We start from the raw sequence: 18252 nt of genomic DNA on the forward strand, positions 1-18252 counted from the left end.
GGTCTTGGATCCCGGCCGTCTTTCAACCTAATTGACTACGCAGTGGGGAAACAAGTCGGCAACTTTCGGCAGCTCCGTCCGCAATTTTGACTCTACAATCCTGTTATCTGATCCAAATCAGATAACCATCAACCAGAAATGTACCACTGATGACGTCGTGGATCCAAGCTTCGAAGGCCCTTGGCGTGCTCATGGGCTGGCTAGTCAAGCCTCTCCCGCCCGTTTCTGAGGGGTTTGTGGGACGCACAGACTGGGGGTACTAATTGTGGCCCAACCCAGGTGGAGCCCCTTCGGAATGTTATTTGGGGGCGCTTGAGGCGCTTCGCCCGGTCACCAACTTTCCATGCTAGGGTTGCTTTGATCCTTCCTACAGGCATTTGTCGGCTTTGCGATCGATGTCTATTTTCTATTGGCTTCAAGTTGTGTGAATCGTTGGACTATCGGAAGATCTTCTGCGGTTCTTGCTACAGGCGGGAAAACCTTGCAGTATGAATATCAATTTGAGGATGGGAAGGAAATTTTGGGATTTCTTACAATGATCATCGCCCCTGCAAACTGCCTTGGTGGGCCGATCTGCTTGATCAAGAGTGTTCCTGGCAATTGAACACTACATAGGCCACCGGAAGCACAGTTGCAGCATTGGAGTAGTCCTGAGGGGACAAATTCAATTCATCCGATCCACGCGTCTCCTATGCGCTCTATATGCCTCCCACCCACTACGATGCTAATCCCAACCCAACGCAACTCCCACTGCTCACCTGGGTGCATGGCACAGCCAGGAGATGGACTGCGATCTACGAAGAAGAATTGGTCTCATTTGCCGACCGAACACCATGCGCCATCCTCGCCCCATTGTTTCCAGCTAGCCTCGATGGTCCAAATGATTTGGATTCATATAAAAGCTGCACTTCCCCTCACACTTCCCCTCACTTCGATCTGATTTGGCACTTTTGTCCATCTTAGACGAGATTGCGCGGCGGTGGCCGGAAATTCGGACAGACCAAATCTTCACGGTTGGCTTGTCGGGTGGCGGTCAATTCGCTCACCGATTTCTTTACCTCTATCCCGAAAGACTGGCGGCTGTCAGTGTGGGGCACTAGGCAGAGTGACCATGTTAAATTTCCACAGAAATGGCCGGTCGGAGTAGCAGACACGGAGACCTTGTTTGACAGATCAGTCAGCCTAAATCGCACCCAACAAGTTGCCATTCAGCTAGTGCTTGGCTCGGAGGATAATCGGATACATGGCAGCAAGGACTTCTGGACCTGGCTACAGCAATATAGAAACAAAGCAGAGAACTAACAGGGACTAAAACCGTCCATAGTTTTTATGAGGGTTGGAACCCTCATCACACCAGCGCTGCAAATCAAAATGTTGTCTTCCCCGGCTCTTCTCAAGGAATTCATCTGCGTACAAACGGACACTGGCAAGAGATGTCAGGTCTAGATGGAGGAGCTCGACGTGGCCAGGCAAGAGGATATCAGACAAGGAGGGCCTCTTTGGCCTTCTTCAGGTCTCGGGCTGTAAGGAAAAGCTTTGCGCCAGTCGAAGCCAGAGCCTGGGCTGTCTCAACACCAATGCCGCCGGAGCAGCCAGTAATGAGAATTGTTTGGAGGAAAGGGCACCTGAGAGCTTCTCATCCTCGATGATCTGGAAAGCTGTTGGACGCGCGTCTCCAGGGCCAGCCGGTCACACGTGGGCAGCGGAATACTTGGAAGTCATATTTCTAATAGAACAGAATAGCTTTGGGCGATGAAGGTTGAGAAGAGCAATAGCAATGCACAAGTTTAACAAAAACAATGCAGCTAGGAAATGAATAACATGAGGGAGGTACGGTATATATAGTGTGCAAGTTGAGAAAATTACCGACTATTATTCCCGGTGTTAGTCTATAGCGGAGTTACTACGCAGTCAGGGTTACATCCAGTCAAGTTAAAATTCCCGGAGATAGGAGTATGAGACGAAGAAGGGGGGCGCTGATACTGTCCGACAAAAATAGGGTTCATCCGGCTTTTCGTCCGGATGCCAAACACAACCATATTTGGGCCACAAAGGCCCACTAAAATAGACAAGCTCATTTGCTCCCAAAATCTCTAATACTGACATTCTTTTCGGATGAAGGAAGTCCGGCCGGCACCTTAGGCTTAAATAAATCCCCTTTCCGCATCTAGTTTCCATTATTGAGCTAGTAGTTGCATTTCTCTGCGCTTTATACCTGGTACAGTAACTAGAGGCGACGAGCTCATTGAAAACTTTGCCTCTGCACAAAGCCGCTGACAAGCCTTGGAAGCGATAAGTTACCAATAGTTACAATATACATCATGGGTTTTACACCTGAGACACTTCCGGATCTAGGAGGCAGGGTATACTTGGTTACCGGGGGAAACACAGGAATGTAAGTTTTCCTCAGAAGCTCTCAGTACCTCACTTGTCACTGCCAGATCACTAACAAACACATCTCAGCGGGTTCCATACCGTCCTACAGCTGGCGGCTCATCATGCAAAAGTGTATTTGTGTTCTAGATCCGAAGAGAAGGGTAGAGCAGCAATGAAGGAGATCGAGGCCCTTTTGCCAGATGCCGAATTACATCTTCTGAAGATGGACATGACGAACCTTCAGAGTGTTGTTTCTGCGGCAAACGAATTCTGCAGGTCCGTTGAAACCGGATTATGGATTTAGAACACTCGGCTGACACATTTTAGACGAGAGAAATATCTCCATGGTCTTGTGAACAATGCAGGGATAATGGCAACTCCGTTCACAAAGACAGTGGATGGATATGAGTCACAATTTCAAGTGAGCTTTGTCGAACTGGAAATTCCAACAGCACCATGTACATTACTAACATATTTTAAATTTATAGACCAACTACCTTTCACATTGGCTCTTGACTTATTATCTACTGCCGACTATGGTCGAAACCGCCAACAATTCCGTCCGGGGCATCGTTCGAATTGTTAATGTTTCATCTAATGCGCATGAAAATGTGCCTCAGTTTGGTATTGATTTACAGGACGTTGACCAAGTCAATGGCGGTCCTATCTCTCGATATGGTTCTTCTAAGCTGGCTAGTATACTTCATACCAAGGAACTAGCCAGAAGATTCAGTATGCCTGAGGCTCGAGCAGCCTACTCGGGATTTCGTTCTGAGGGTAACACGGGTGGTGAGATTTGGGTGTCAAGTGTGCACCCCGGAATGGTGAAGACGTATGGTCTCCTTCCCATCAAAGAATTGCTTGATTATCTGTTCCCTAACGATTAGCAAAGAAATCTTCTTTCTCAAGCCAATGGCTCAATGGCTGTGATAATCATGGGCAAAATTCTTTCTGGCATCTCCAAGACCGGCCTCGTAGGCCTTACCCCAGAAGATGGGGCGCTTACACAATTATTTGCTGTGGCAAGCGAGGGCTTCACTCGCGAGATGAACGGCGCATATCTAATCCCGATCGCGAAAGTGGGAAAACCGAGCAAGAAGGCAGAAGACAAGCAGAAGGCTACGGATTTATGGGACTGGACAGAGAAGGAGATGAAAGCCAAAGAGTTAATCTAAGCCAACAAAACCGTGAAAAAACAGCTTGCGAGACCTGCAGCTGAGTGCCTTAAGAAAAATTTTCGATCGGGCGGAAAATGGGCTCTGGGGCTTTATAACCCTTGATCAATGTGATTGTTCCGTCGCCGATCCTGCGACCAGAAATCCCCACTATCAAGTATCAAGGATGTTCATGGTCTAGCGAGATTATTTCCGAAACAGTATCCTCTCCCGCGTGGGGGCCGCTGTCACTCTTGAACTCTCAACTAACGTTATCTACTGAATTTTGAAGTGGCTCTTTTGCCCCTAACATGTACCTTCAATTGAAATTCTAAATGCCAGACCTGAATAATCACACATACCGGACAGGTAGAAATAAGCTTGTCTTATTTCAAGCCCCTTCGGTGCTGGAAAACATCCGGGCTCTGGGGCTGATAGGGGCCATAATATGAGCCGCACCCTGGTCCGCCGAAACGCCAGCATGCCGTTGTTTCTGCCGCTCTAATGGACCCCAACGGCCCCAATCAACAAGCTAAACAACGCACCCGACAAATCATATGAGGTCACTAAAATCCCTAGTGTGACCCTAGGGCGACTAGATTTCCCCTGAGCTTCAGAAGTTGCAGCACATAAGAGAGCGATTGTCTACCATGGCAGAGCGGCAATTTCAATTTGAGATTTGCACCAGATAGCACCAAAGGGAGTCATCATGCCATGCAACGAAAATCCTCAAAGTGACACAATTCAGGTAGACCCCAACCAGTACGCCTTCAAGACCCGCAGGCTCCGGGTGGTCTGCATCGGCGCGGGTTTCTCTGGCCTCATCATGGCACATAAGCTCAAATACGAGCAACCACTTGATTTCGTGGACCTTGCAATCTACGAAAAGAACAGCGAAGTTGGCGGCACATGGCTCGAAAATGTGTATCCTGGAGTCGGATGCGATGTGCCTGCGCACAGCTACGTCTTTCCATTCGAGCCTAATCCATCCTGGTCAAAATGCTATGTGGGCGGTGAAGAGATTGAGAAATACATCATCGACACGGTGGAAAAGTATGGACTGAAAGACCAGATCGTGTTCAATACCAGAGTCGTGAAGTCCATCTGGAATGAAGACCGGGGGAAGTGGGCTCTCGAGCTCAAGCAAAACGACAAGACCATCATACAAGATGAAGCAGATATTTTGATTAATGCTGCTGGTATTCTCAACCGCTGGAAAATGCCAGATATCAGTGGTCTGGATCAGTTCTCTGGCAAGCTCGTGCACACGGCGGCATGGGACAAGTCCTACGACTGGTCTGGAAAGCGGGTTGCTGTTATTGGCAACGGTTCATCTGGACTCCAAGCTTTGCCTGCACTTCAACCAAAGGCCTCAAAGATCGTCAACTACATTCGCCATCCAACTTGGGTGTCTGTCAACCTATGTCCCGACATAACCAAGGACGGAATGGGAACCAACTTTGAGTACAGTGAGGAGGAAAAAGTGAAGTTTCGGGACGATCCTAGCGGCTTCTTGGAGTACAGGAAGAAGATTGAGAACTCGTATGTGAGCCTGTCAGTCTTAATACTCTATGTTGCTAATACTTCGAAGTCTGAACACCGTCTACCGACTGATGCTCTCCGGCTCGGACCACAACCGTATGTTATCCACTGGGGTCGAAGGACTCATGCGGCAGCGCCTGAGTGAGAACCCACATCTTATTGAGAAGCTGGTTCCAAAATACGAGATTGGATGTCGTCGACTTAGCCCTGGCGATGGATATCTCGAGGCAATGCAGCAGCCTAATGCAGAGTGGTGCTTTGAAGACATCCAGGAGATCACAAAAAGCGGGATTCGGACTGCGAATGACGAGCAGGAGTTTGATCTCATTGTCTGTGCAACCGGGTTTGACACAACCTTCATACCTGGATGGGAGTTAGTCGGTCGGGATGGTCGACGGCTCGACTGGGAATGGGAAAAAACACCTGAGGCGTATTTCTCCATTTGCGCAGGTGGAACTCCAAACTACTTCATGTTTGCAGGCCCAAACTGCCCCATTGGTCATGGAAGTGTGCCTCAAATGCTTGCATGGAGTGCTGATTACATGCTGAAATGGATCAAGAAGATTGCTCGTGAAGATATTAAGTGGGTTGTCCAAAATTTGATGTCATTCATGCCAAATTAACCTTTGAATAGATCAGTTGCAGTGAATGACTCCGTCGTTCGTGCCTATAACCGCCGTGCACAGGCCAACTTGAAAAACACCGTTTGGAGCAAGGGCTGCAATGCTTGGTATAACAACGAGCATACTGTCACTGCCATGTATCCTGGAAGTGTAATTCATTTCAAAGGCAAGTCACCCACAGAATTGAGAAAGAGATGTTTACACGGATACTGACTTGTGAATTTACAGAGGCTCTTGAGGATATTCGTGGAGAGGACTTTGATATCCGATATGCTACTTCCGATGCTTTCTCGTATCTCGGAAATGGTGAGCTTGAGTGGGAGAGAGCCGAGGCAGCTGACTTGTCATTTTACTTGGCTTTATAGAAGCTGCAGCCTAGAAGCAAGCTTTCAGGCTGTGAAGAACAGGGTGAATATATAGACAGCGCCTGCCGACAGCTGGGTTGATGTATAATGCGGACGGTCATGGTATGAGTTAGCTGGTTGAAGTATATGAACTTCACATGGAGCAAACAGAAGCATGCGGTGTATCTTTTAATGGAGGGATAAGTAAGATATCTATCGTTGCTAAAATGTGATTGGGAATTTATTTGACAGAGTAGCATCAGCAATTTGAGAAGTATATAAAGTTTTGCCAATATCCATCTTAGCCCGCTCAAATTCTGAACTTGTACTAAGTTTATTGCATTGAGTGAGATGTGATTTCTCAATACGAGGTAGAAGCTACCGACGTATGCCCTAACTTATGTGGTAGGTTGTAAGTAAACTAGATTGTTGTGCGTTTATTGGTCGTATGCAGCCCCTATGTCGCATATTCCAACTGAAGTGCTTCTCTGTTAACGTACTCGACGAGAAATCCGCAAGGAGATCGCGAGAAATCATACAGGTCTAGAAAGTAGGAATCAAGAAATTAACTCTTAGAGAACAACATCTGAAACTATGAAGTGAGACTGATTCTTGAAGGTCCAGGGGGAGAACGCCAGGCTGCGGCAAATAAGGTTGTGGCTGACGCCCAACAAACCCTGTTTCCATGGACGATCCGTGATCATGACTGAGCTACATGTACATACATGTATCTTCATGGGTCCAGTGCCGAATGAGCCATGCTCATAAGGCTCAGTCATGTCAGCAATAGGAACCCACGTCTGTCCCTGACAAATAGACTCGAGCACAGACGTGCAGTACGTAAATACGGCTCTGTTGGGCCCAACAAGTAAGATTACAGTACATAACCGATGTTCTTGGTAATCGCTCGAATAAGACAATTACCAAATGCTATAAAAATAGTTGTGTGCTTAATAACCCTTTTAAAGGATAAACTGAGGTGATAGATATAGGTGGATGAAGCCATTCACTTGCCTGCTTATACATGTAACTTATGCATAGCCCAGTTTACGTTCATAAACTATTGAGGTGAACGGAGTATTCGGTAAATGAGATTTGCAATGAAAGTATCCCGATTCGAGCACCGATCAGTTAGTTAAATGAGCGAAGGCGTGGTCTGTTATAAGGATCTGCATCACAAACACCCGATCAGTGGTCCGACCGAAAAATCCCGATTGAAAATGGCTTATCGACCCACAATGTCTCGTATTATGTGGGTATAGTAGCCCGTGTACGACTACAAAAATATTCAGCGATGTATCCAACCTTGGAAGTGTTCACTTAAGCGTTAGCTCGGCCACCGGCATTTAACCGGCATATGCAAGGGCCCATAACATTTCTGTCAAAACAACAAAAAGCAAGGGCCTGTTGTCGAGGAGATGAAGAACTTTCTGTATTTATAATGGCAACTTTGCGTTCTTCAGATGCTATGACTTAATCTTCAATAGCCTATGCAATAAGCGAGAGTCTCGATACGCGCATGGTCCCGGAGCTGAACAGATTTCTGCCGTACTGGGAAATTTAAGTTACCGGCCCAGGGTTCTGGGCCATGGCAACAAACCTAAAGTGGAGATCTTAGATCGGGGGCTGAGCTGGAACCATGGATCTGGCTCAGGGGCTTGTGGGATCTTAATAGAACCTTGGAATCTGCCGATGTGGGTAGGGATAGTCAGTTCTTCAGATCTTGGGTACTTCATTTTATCTCTCGCATGCACCTCTGACACTATGTACTCTTTGAGGTCAGCTTGTTTGCTGTTTCCACTCTTCTTGTCGGCTTTGGCGAAGCCAGCTGCAAGTGTCTCTTCAGTAGAGACCCGCGGCTTTTCAGACTTGATATCAAATCTGGAAAGCAGCTTGGAGGCCGTCGGCTACCTCGCACAAGGTATCACACAAGATGTAACTCTGTTAGTATCTGCACTGCGCGATGTCCAAGACGGCAAGATCGATCCTGTTACAACCCTCGAAGAAGCCCTGGGCTCCCTTGGAAACGTACGCAACGCAAGTGATGTTGGTCTCATCGGGGTCGCCATCGATGTCGTCACCAATGGCCTAGCCCCGAAGAATATCCTCGACCTCGTGAAAGGTCTGACAAACGAGCCTTTGAATTCGATGAACAACGACAACTCCGAGGAACCGTCAAGCCCTATATTCCCCAAGAAGGCTTCCGACGATGCACCGTACAGTCTGAGCGAAGAAGAGCTCCGCAAAACAATCTACATCCCCGATGAATTTCAATATGGCGCTAACGGCAAACGACCTGTCCTTCTCATCCCTGGCACGGCCAATGCAGCCGGTACCACATATTACTTCAACTACGAAAAGCTACTCTCCGAGAGTGATTTCGCCGACCCCGTCTGGATCAACATCCCCGGCAATACCCTCGCCGACATCCAGGTGACCGCGGAATATATCGCGTACGCGATCAACTACATTTCTGGTATCTCCCAAGACACCAAGATCGGAGTGATCGCCTGGTCGCAAGGTAGCATAGACGTCCAGTGGACACTCAAGTACTGGCCATCGACGCGGGACTCGGTGGATGATTTTTTGGTGATTAGCGGCGAGTTCCACGGCTCCCTTTCGGCGGAACCGTGCTTGGTGCAGAATCCTCTATGCACGCCTGCGATCAGGCAGCAAGGCTACGACTCCAATTTGATCAAGACGCTCCTCGCTGAAGATGGAGACTCGGCGTATGTACCGACGACGAGTGTGTACTCCGGTATTGATGAGCTTGTTGCCCCGCAGGTTGGTCCGAATGCGTCGGCGCGCTTGAAGGATGTGCGCGGAGTTGGCGTCACTAATACACAGATCCAGCTGGCCTGCCCGGGTTTGCCTGCTGGCAGTCTTTACACTCATGATCCCATGTTATTCAACCCGCTTGTTTATGCGCTTTTTGTTGATGCGCTGACACATGAGGGGCCGGCGGATCTGTCCCGGATTGACCTGGACACTGTGTGTAATCAGGTCCTCGCTCCAGGACTCGTGTTGACGGACCTGCTCGGCACAGAGGTGGAGGTATATGTATATAATGTTATTGACTTCATGTCTTTCGGATATATGGGATCCAGCGAAGAGCCGCCTATCAAGGACTATGCTCGCATATCCTCCTGATGGCTGGGTCGGGCTTTCTTATGTGTCTTATGTATATATTTATCATATTTGTTGAAAACATAATTACCATTCGTGCCTTCAAATACCATTCTTGATCGAGTGCCACGGCTTCCATAAATACGTTCAGCGGGTATTTCACACACCGTTAACCACTTTGAAAGACAGGGAAGACAAGAAAAGCAACGTAGTGAACGGTGAACGTAGGTAAAGACAAATGAAGAGGACATAGCTCTGATGCAGATTCTATACTCAGCGCTGTGTTAATTCCGGCTTCCAGAACCTGGGAGTATTGGTGATGTATACCATTCTGGTTCATTAGCCCGCGTAGCTCGAATGCTGTTACTAAAAGTAAAAGGCCAAAATTATAGATAGTGCAAATTTTCATTCCACACTTACAGCGTTTCTCACAATCCCAATTGTATCAGAAAGATACTACCTTTAACTGATGTGGTCCAACATTCAACAACCATGACTGCAGCCAGCTGTGGCTTTTCACGTAGTGGCCTAGTAAAAGAGTACCTGGCAAATACGATGTCACGTCCAATTGGACAGGAATCATTCGGAATAGTTTAAGTAGCTGATAAAGTGCTGTCCAGAGACTCGGGCTACAGACCACAATGTTGCTTGTGATCTCATACATAACCCCCTTCGAGGCTGGAATATGCACAAACGATCACAGTGCGTGGAGAACAAGACTTCCTGTCCGCTCAGTCACATTCTCTGTCCGGATGCACGACTAGCTGTCAATACACCCTTGATACCTAAGCGGCACTCTAAGATAGGTGTGAATCATTTAGGTGAGGATTCTGGAGGCCGAGGTGAGGGTATGTCCTAGTAACGGACAAGTCATCTGTTTCTGGGGACAATCGAGCGCCCCGGGAGCGTTGCCGGCGATCGGGTCCACCCGTATTGAGCACCCCAAGTGAGAGCCACTACTCGGTAATGCAGTACCACGCGAACGAACGAGAGGTAGAGCACTAAACCTAAGATAGTCGCACAAACATCGCGATCGACAAGGATATAGCCAGCCCATCTATGTTAGATGAGTGGTAACCTAGGACATTGGTTAGCCTAGAGATGACGAACAAAGAAACGGTGGATCATGACACCAGTTGTTTCGCAAAGCCCGAATCGCCAGTCTGTTCCAAGGTTAGGATCTCAATATCCCTAACGTCCTCCCTCATAAAAACAACCTCGAAAGAGCGGTGTGAGTGCATAGGTGCGCCCCCGGTTTATTTATCTCACCCTTGCTCCTAGCCGTAAACGATACGCATATCGCAACTTAACTTGGTTTACCATTTCTCCGCGGCCTTGTCCGAGCGACCACCCACAGAAAAGATGGCTTCGGTCTACAACAACAACACCACATCTCTTAACCAGAGCTTTCAGTATCAGAATTCCACTCACAGCTATACTGTCAAATGGTGCTCGCTAGGCAACCCTGCCTCCCCACCGCTTATTTTCATACATGGAACGCCCTGGTCCTCTAGACTCTGGGTGCCTTTTGCCCTATCTCTATCTCGGCAGTTCCACGTTTATCTTTTTGATAGGCCTGGCTTCGGAGTTTCTCCCCCTGAACGGAAATTACCCGGTACAACGACCAGCTCTAGTAAAGTCGAAGAGCTCGATGCGGATCTTGCCCGACAATCTGAGGTCTATGCTGCGCTTTTTAAGTCGTGGGAAAAAGAGTGGCTCAATCAGAAGGCCAACATTGTCGCTCACGATAATGCTGGCTTGATCAGCTTACGAGCGAACCTGCTCCATGACTGCCAATACGCGAGTCTTTGTCTCATCGATGTGGTTGCCATTGGACCGTTCGGTCAATCACTTTTCGAGGTTGTCGCGAATGACCCTCATCACTTTCGGCAACTCCCTGACATGGCGTTCGAGGGTATATTGGAGAGCTACATCCGCAATGCCGCATTTTATGAGATATCAAAAGAGATAATGCAGACCTTGAAGTCCCCTTGGATGAGAGAGGGTGGGAAAGCGGGCTTTATCCGAGAGCTATGCCAAGCTAATTCAAGATCCACGGAAGCAGTTGAAGCACGATATGGAGAAATTGGACGCAACATGCCAATCAAGATTATTTGGGGTGCGGAGGACAAGTGGATTCCGGTAGAAAGTGCTTGGAGACTAGGAGACGCACTAGAGGCCAAGGAGGTTGCGGTCATTGAGAAAGCAGGCCATCTTATTATGCTTGACCAACCAGGACAGTTCGGAGTTGAGTTGGGAAGGTGGTTAAATACCTTTGAGCTACGTTGAATGCAATTGTAACTTCGTCTCACTCTTTGACTTCTAGTTGGTTGACTTCACCGGTCTTGTAACCGGTGCGAGAGATTGAATATCCTATTATCCCGACACCTTACTATCCACTCTTAGCTTTACAATATAGGCTCCGCCCCGCCCTTTATTTGATAAACCCAAATATAAATTCCTTTATTTTCCCGATTCTCCATATAACAATTGGGTCAGGATATGGTGCGACAAACTTTAAGTCGATCCCCGTATGTATCTACGCTTATCCAATCTTCTTGACTGGGCTTTGTCGCACGGACGGTTCCACCAGAAGATGAGATTTGTTCGCTTTATGTGAGGTTACGGATCGATATTCACCTATAAGTGCCTGATGCCTCATTTGAGGTATTTTGGATGTACCCTCCAAATGGCGCGCTACATATTGAAGATCTTGCTCGTCATGGGCATGCTTCCATTGAAAAAGGGATCATGAGGAATACCTACAGAAATAATACCCAGGGTTGTCAATGTTGATGAGGAGATCGAGGGTTGTGTGGATCTTTCATAAGATGATGAGAAGGTAAGAGATTATGTGGAATAAATTTGGGTTGCCAGGATCGTTCTCCACTTTCGTGGCCAAGTGATTTAGCTGTTTCTTGTTCTTTTTCAAAACAGATATCAGCAACAAAAGGAAACGCCTTCTTAGAGCTGGATAAAGAAACACTCAGTTATCTTCCTGCGTAGGACTTCAAAAGAATACGCCTAAGTCAGGAGATCTACTTTTACTGGCTTCAGGTTGTCCGAACCAGAAATTTGTCACTGGAAAAATAAGTGGCATATTGGGATATTTCAAACTGCACATCGAATATGGTAAGCCGTTTGTTGGGACAATCGTTGGAACGAAACAATAGAAAAGAGGCATGAAATATTTGTTGTGAGTTACACAAACTCATTGTCCTGAGAGAAATCAACAAACGAAGCTGGCAGAAGTCAGCTAACTCTAGTCAATGATACGAATGGATCAATGCACGTGCTCACCATTTAAGATAGAGTCAATGTACGACAACGGCGAGTTGTACAGGAGATCCAGCTCCTCCGAGGTGAGACTGCCACTTGGGATTGTGCTGAGTCAAAGAATAGTCAGTGGGGGAATCGAACAGGTCGTTGAACATAATATATACCTATAATCAGAGGCATCGTGAAGCTGGCTGGGGATATTAAACGGAGGAATGTCATTAGGACTATCAAAATTCACTTCATCGTGGCTCTGGGTGTCTGTAACAACCCGTCGTGCGTCCACATGTTCTTGATCCGTCGATGCCCTGAGGCCGCTTTCGTCGCAAAATGCATTTCGGAGTGCAACAAGAGCTCGTGAGTGCCCCTCGGAAAGCCACTGCCAGCTCTGAGAGGCAGATACAGAAGTAGGTGCTGCAGTTGCAAAGACCTCGATAACCTTTTGCTGTAAATCTCGACATTCCGGATCACTCCGAGTCTCTTCCCAAATACATAAAAGTAACGTTGATATAAGGGCAGTGTGCACCATTGGCCAGCTCCTAAGAGGGACGGTACTCAAGGCCTGAAAGTCTAGAAAGGCATTAGATGCGTCAATCAAACTTTCCTTAGCTCTCTGTCTCAGCATAGTATGTTCCGGTACTTCAATAGAATTACCAGGCCTCTGTATGGCTGGTCGGCACACATGTAAGATGCAAAATGACATGTGCATTTTCAGTGCCAAACGCTCTAAATGCTGGTGAAAGGTTTTGCAGTTCTCTCGGGAGCGTAGATGCGGTTGCGCGCGGCTGTACGCATTATCCAAGCCTCCTAAAGCAGCAATAGAAGGGATAGCGTCTCGTGCGTCTGGCTCCCCTGCATCGACTATCTTCAGGCCAAGTCGGCAGATGTAATCCGTGATATCTGTATAGGAAAGATTGTCACCAGCCAACTCCGTCGAGGTATATCTAGAGGTAACAGGAGGACGGCCGTGGCATAAGCTAAGCAAAGCGTCTTGCCATACGACATTTGACCTACCGGTACAGTGGTCAACATTTTTTCGGTTTTGAAAATTTAGACCCTGCTCACCAGCATTTCCTTGCTGTACTTTTCATACGTTCTGAGAGATGGGCCATGCCTTTCTCGGTATGAAAGCCTTGGATCTGCGCCAATCGCACAGTTGTACCTAGCATAGCCCATGCAGCATCAGACTGGCCGTTATTCTGAAGTGTGCTCCCAAGTAGTAAGAGCGTCTGAACAATATCCGCGGAAGGGCGAAACAAGAAGTTGGCCAACCGGAGCGCTTGGAACGATCTCTGCTCTGCACACAATAAGTAACTCAGCGATTAAGTGTAGAATAATGTACGCTAGACACACCAAAATCCTGGCATAAGCTTGCGCGCTCGGGATTCTCGATATCCGAGAAATGTGCGCCCGCTGCCAACACAGCCAAAATCAAACTGATAAATCCCAAGGATTTTCCTGATAGCCAACGATCTGATGTCTGACTTGAACCTTGGAGCTCACCTGCTGCAAGGGCGTTCAAATAAGAGTAGATATCTAGCTCAAACTGGTCCATATCGACGAGGACTGGAGTAAAAAGGTAGTTAGAGGTTTTGTAAACGTGGAAAAACCTATTATGTATTGTTAGAAGTGTAGACATTAGACCTTCTTAATCACCTTGAGATGAACGTACTTAAGGACTTCGTCTCGCTGCGGAAGTATCTCCAGTAACATTGCCCACTTATTTTGAGACAACTTTTGGTCCATAAAAGGGTAGCTGCTGAACGTATTTTGAAGACCGAGTACGGGTTCAAGGTTCATTTTAAGAGTATCATTAGACCTTTGGGCTTGCGATCGCACAATAGACGCGATAGAGTTATCGCCAGAGAAGATATAGTCCTGAGCGCTTTCTTCTTGCATGGCAGATGCGGAGAGCGGAGTTCTTCTGGGGCTTTGCATAGAAGTCCTCTCTTGCTGTCGCCCGCATGTATACGAACCAAGACCCTGCAAGGAAAGATCCGGAGCTTCTTCTGGATTGGCTGAATGCCTAGCTGTAGATAAGGCTTGCCCATACGGAATTCTTCTGGTAGCAGGGGATTGGTGGCCCGGAGCGTAGGTGCAGATCAGTGGATGGCCACGTTTCTGGCATGTCTTACAAGGGGAACCCTTATCACATCTCACTTTGCGTCGCCTGCAGGGGATACAAGCTTTTATTTCGGTCTCCTTGCGCTTGAGACGAAGAACGCGGTCAATTTCCCGTTCATCGCTGGCACGAGAATTTCGTGACATTTTGTCTGCCATTGAAAGTCAGAATATCTGTCAAGGGTTAAGTATGAACGGAGACCTGAACGCACCATCAAAAAGGGGAGTTCTCTATCAGCTCTGGTGGTGACTTTCCATACACGTCGATTGAGTTATTGCCACTCGGATCACACGGATTCCTCTTTGGCTTTTTGTTATGGTTCACGTGATCGTTTTATGAACTGTGACAGAAGGTTTGACCCCGGTAACGTAACTCATCATTCATGTTTTCGAATACTTCAGTACACTCGTATTTCAGTCAATACTATCCATGGCGGAGTTTCCGTGTTGTTCCCACCTGTCAAACTGCCAAAATTGCGCCTCGAAGAACCACTCACTTGCAGCGCCGCTGCTTCCGAAAGAAATGAATGCGAATGACAGCATTATTCATATTCGCATTCATATTATTCATTTCATTCATATTGCGCGCATTAATTGTTTTTCCGTTACACATGTTTTCGTATTACCGAAATACCTTTCGACTCGGGGCCAACTTGGATTTCAAAAGGGATTGCCCATCACGGCCTTGGCCAAGCAGAAAAGATAGGGTTTCCCATGCAAACTATGCCGTCAACATTGTATACCCTATGTTTGTAGGGCTCGATAAGGTTTACGTATTTCGTGGGATTATGTTTACTTTGGCTTGGTTCTATGGTTTAGCTTATGATTCTTTCGTTGTTGATTAAGCATTTGAAGTCTAGTGATACCGTTTTAAACTAATATTCTCTTATTTGACCACATTTCACTCCTTATTCCATCCATTCCATCGTTCAAACTCTTCCGTATCAAGATCAAATAGATCTAACATACGACCAACGCTCTGATCAATCAACTCTTCCACTGACGCGGGCTTGATATAAAACGCAGGTACTGGAGGGAAAATGACCGCGCCGCTTTGCGAGACCGAGAGCATATTCCGTAAATGAATATCGCTCAATGGTGTTTCACGGGCCACTAGCACGAGCTTGCGACGTTCCTTTAACATCACGTCTGCCGTGCGGGAAATCAAGTCTTCGCAAAAGCCGGAGTTGATAGCTGCTAGAGTCTTCATGCTGCACGGAACCACGATCATGCCATTCGTGCGGAACGAACCGCTAGATACCGGGGCGGCCATATCATTGATATTGTAGACATGATCGGCTAGCGCGCGGACATTGGATGGATGGTAGTCTGTCTCATATTTGATGGTAGCTTCTGCCCATTTGCTGATGATGAGATGTGTTTCAATGTTTAGGCGGCGTAGAGAAATAAGAAGTTTGATGCCCAGAATTGCCCCGGTTGCGCCTGTCATAGCAACGACAATCTTTCTTCTTTGAGGGCTGATGGGGTGATCTTGTGACTGGACCGGAGAGTCCGAAGTGTGGTTTCCGGTCGTGGAGCCCAGAAGTGTGTTCATCATGGTGCGAAACTTTTGAGTAAATGGTTGAAGTCCGGGAAATTCACTGAGAAGGCAGGTCAAGGGCGTTGTAAAGAATAAGGTAGGAGTAGAGAAGCTGTAGGGTCCTCTTTGCCATATTCTATCGCAAGAACGCTTCGCAATTTATACCCAAAATCCAAGCCAACTCCTTGCGGATCACCGGCATGATTATTATGATGATGCTCTACCTGGCGTAACGTCCTCGGCCCTTGTTTCTACCTCGTTGTGGTGGCTCCGAGCCTCCGAAGTGAACACACCGAGCCGCCGAGAGCAAGATCGGCCTCACCAGAACAAAGTCATTCTCTTGAAGGCGAATCGGAAGACGGCAAAAAAACTATCGTGAGCTGTACTGATCTTGGTTTACTTGTTTAAAGGGGGGAAAAACATCTGCCGCTTTACCCGTCATTCTTTCCTTTTTTCATAGTATTCATGGTTGCTCCCAGTATGACGTGTCCCACGCAGCAATTATGAATCACATCATTTTTGAAATCTCTGAGGTTCTAGCCAAGCAGCAATATGATGCGTCATAGTACCGGTATAAGGGATGAAGAGGGTGGCGCGACGGTGCGAAGACGCTGGTATTATCTTCCCTTCCCAGCAACTCCCACCTTTCAGGTCTAGGCTAGCCGTCAAAAGCAAATAGAGATAGCCCCTTTCAACGTGCATAAAATCTTGATATTACAAGATGCTTATATCTTTAACATACACTCTCTGCTTTAAACCCCATTTATCCTTGAATAAATAGTTGTTTATGATGCCGCGGCTCAGTGTGTCACTTCGGAGACTAGGGTACAAGATATTATAGCAGGTATTCGCCTTATACGTTGATAGTCTGTGCGTTTGCAAGATGACAGGCAAAATAAGGCAGATTTTGTATGTTAATCAGAACGGTACTTCAGTATAACCTAATCTCTAAAGGAGATGCAAATTTTGTACTCAGGTAAATACACGGGGAATTTGTGTGAACATCCATCTTTTCCCACAGAATACATACTTAAAGAAACCATTAGCCGCTTTGTTCATATCGGCTTTCTCACACAAACTTTCCATTCATCGGTTCGATTCCGCCTTCTCCAAATCCAAGTCAGCTTGAGGCCAGAAGTGAGATAGGTCAAAAACCGGGAGATTAAAAGGGAAGGCCATTTCTGCAAGTATAAGCGCACACGTCAAATACCATGCTAGCATAGCCACAACAAACAAGAGCCCTCCTGAAACCTAGAAATATATTATTAGCTGACGGTAAACAAAGACATATGCTGTGCGTACATGTTTGAGGTGCAAAGCGGTAGGGAGGTGTCCGACGCTAGCTCTCCAATAAGATGCGGAGAGGGTGAAGAGTCCAGCCGTTGCATTGACAAAGAGGACTGCGAGCACAGCGTTCGTTCTGAGAGTCACAAGGAAAATGGTAAAAACTGCGAATCCTAATACCGAGATGTATAGAGCGATACCGGCATTATAGTCGGCTGTCAATGCACCATCAAGAGCATTGCCAGTTGGTGAATATGATGATGCAATATCGGCAGTTGGCAATTGAAGGATGCCAAGAGAGGACCAAAACACGCAAAAGAAACCGCAAAGCATCATGTTAAAAAAGTTGCCAATTATCCACTCGAATATTGTCGAGAGTAGAAGGAGCAATGGCCCAGTAAAGAAGAATATTCCTCTTTGAATAGGGTTAGCAAACAACCAGAGCTAGAGATTGATTTGTGTGAACGTACACAACACTTGACAAGGATGAGGCTCCACCCCAGCCCATTAGAACCATCGAAAAGGTTGCAACGGAGATTGTAAATCTTTCATACTTTAGTGGAAAGGCCAATCGAAAATCACTGGATGAAGTTCTCACCCCATGAGCCCTAACGGAAGAGAGTTCGCCAACTTTGCTCTACATCTGCCATTGTATAGCTGTAGTTGTGAACCCTGGATCAATATTCAGCATCTTGCCAAAAAGAATTCAAAGACTTGAGTAACACGAGGCCTACTGTTCTTGAAGTCGATTGCCGGGTAGCGGTATGATTAAGGACCTGGTCGGACATGATCGATCAATGAGGAGAGCAGTGATATACAAATTGATGAGTAACCGTCGCACAGATGAAACCAGATGATGAAGACAA

The 18252-nt window shown here is 47.0% G+C and overlaps 7 protein-coding genes across 7 annotated transcripts; 4 read left to right on the top strand and 3 right to left on the bottom strand.

Moving 5' to 3' along the window:
• Positions 1 to 2321: 2321 nt before the first annotated feature.
• PENARI_c009G11130 (uncharacterized protein) lies at positions 2322 to 3551 on the top strand (the record flags this gene model as incomplete). The annotated part of the gene is made up of 5 exons (XM_022632043.1): positions 2322 to 2395; positions 2464 to 2652; positions 2704 to 2797; positions 2865 to 3208; positions 3269 to 3551. The coding sequence occupies 5 exons, from the start codon at positions 2322 to 2324 to the stop codon at positions 3549 to 3551; spliced, it is 984 nt and encodes a 327-aa protein (XP_022488225.1).
• Positions 3552 to 4239: 688 nt separating this feature from the next.
• On the top strand, positions 4240 to 6074 carry PENARI_c009G05955 (flavin-containing monooxygenase; the record flags this gene model as incomplete). Its single annotated transcript, XM_022631878.1, has 5 exons — positions 4240 to 5072; positions 5122 to 5655; positions 5707 to 5843; positions 5924 to 6001; positions 6061 to 6074. 5 exons carry the CDS (start codon positions 4240 to 4242, stop codon positions 6072 to 6074), a joined length of 1596 nt encoding a protein of 531 aa, XP_022488182.1.
• Positions 6075 to 7803: 1729 nt separating this feature from the next.
• PENARI_c009G06563 (esterase/lipase family protein) lies at positions 7804 to 9189 on the top strand (the record flags this gene model as incomplete). The annotated part of the gene is made up of 1 exon (XM_022631900.1): positions 7804 to 9189. One exon carries the CDS (start codon positions 7804 to 7806, stop codon positions 9187 to 9189), a length of 1386 nt encoding a protein of 461 aa, XP_022488107.1.
• Positions 9190 to 10527: 1338 nt separating this feature from the next.
• On the top strand, positions 10528 to 11454 carry PENARI_c009G01383 (alpha/beta fold hydrolase; the record flags this gene model as incomplete). The annotated part of the gene is made up of 1 exon (XM_022631740.1): positions 10528 to 11454. One exon carries the CDS (start codon positions 10528 to 10530, stop codon positions 11452 to 11454), a length of 927 nt encoding a protein of 308 aa, XP_022488342.1.
• A 922-nt stretch (positions 11455 to 12376) lies between these two features.
• Positions 12377 to 14709, bottom strand: PENARI_c009G05443 (Zn(II)2Cys6 transcription factor; the record flags this gene model as incomplete). The annotated part of the gene is made up of 7 exons (XM_022631860.1): positions 12377 to 12384; positions 12466 to 12551; positions 12609 to 13011; positions 13165 to 13451; positions 13507 to 13738; positions 13795 to 14051; positions 14114 to 14709. 7 exons carry the CDS (start codon positions 14707 to 14709, stop codon positions 12377 to 12379), a joined length of 1869 nt encoding a protein of 622 aa, XP_022488200.1.
• Positions 14710 to 15463: 754 nt separating this feature from the next.
• PENARI_c009G09660 (UbiX family flavin prenyltransferase) lies at positions 15464 to 16120 on the bottom strand (the record flags this gene model as incomplete). The annotated part of the gene is made up of 1 exon (XM_022631996.1): positions 15464 to 16120. One exon carries the CDS (start codon positions 16118 to 16120, stop codon positions 15464 to 15466), a length of 657 nt encoding a protein of 218 aa, XP_022488143.1.
• A 1233-nt stretch (positions 16121 to 17353) lies between these two features.
• Positions 17354 to 17894, bottom strand: PENARI_c009G10718 (uncharacterized protein; the record flags this gene model as incomplete). The annotated part of the gene is made up of 2 exons (XM_022632030.1): positions 17354 to 17801; positions 17857 to 17894. 2 exons carry the CDS (start codon positions 17892 to 17894, stop codon positions 17354 to 17356), a joined length of 486 nt encoding a protein of 161 aa, XP_022488065.1.
• Positions 17895 to 18252: the final 358 nt, after the last annotated feature.

The sequence above is a fragment of the Penicillium arizonense genome (genome assembly GCF_001773325.1).
Source record: "Penicillium arizonense strain CBS 141311 chromosome Unknown PENARI_contig009, whole genome shotgun sequence".
Taxonomy (NCBI): Eukaryota; Fungi; Ascomycota; class Eurotiomycetes; order Eurotiales; family Aspergillaceae; genus Penicillium; species Penicillium arizonense.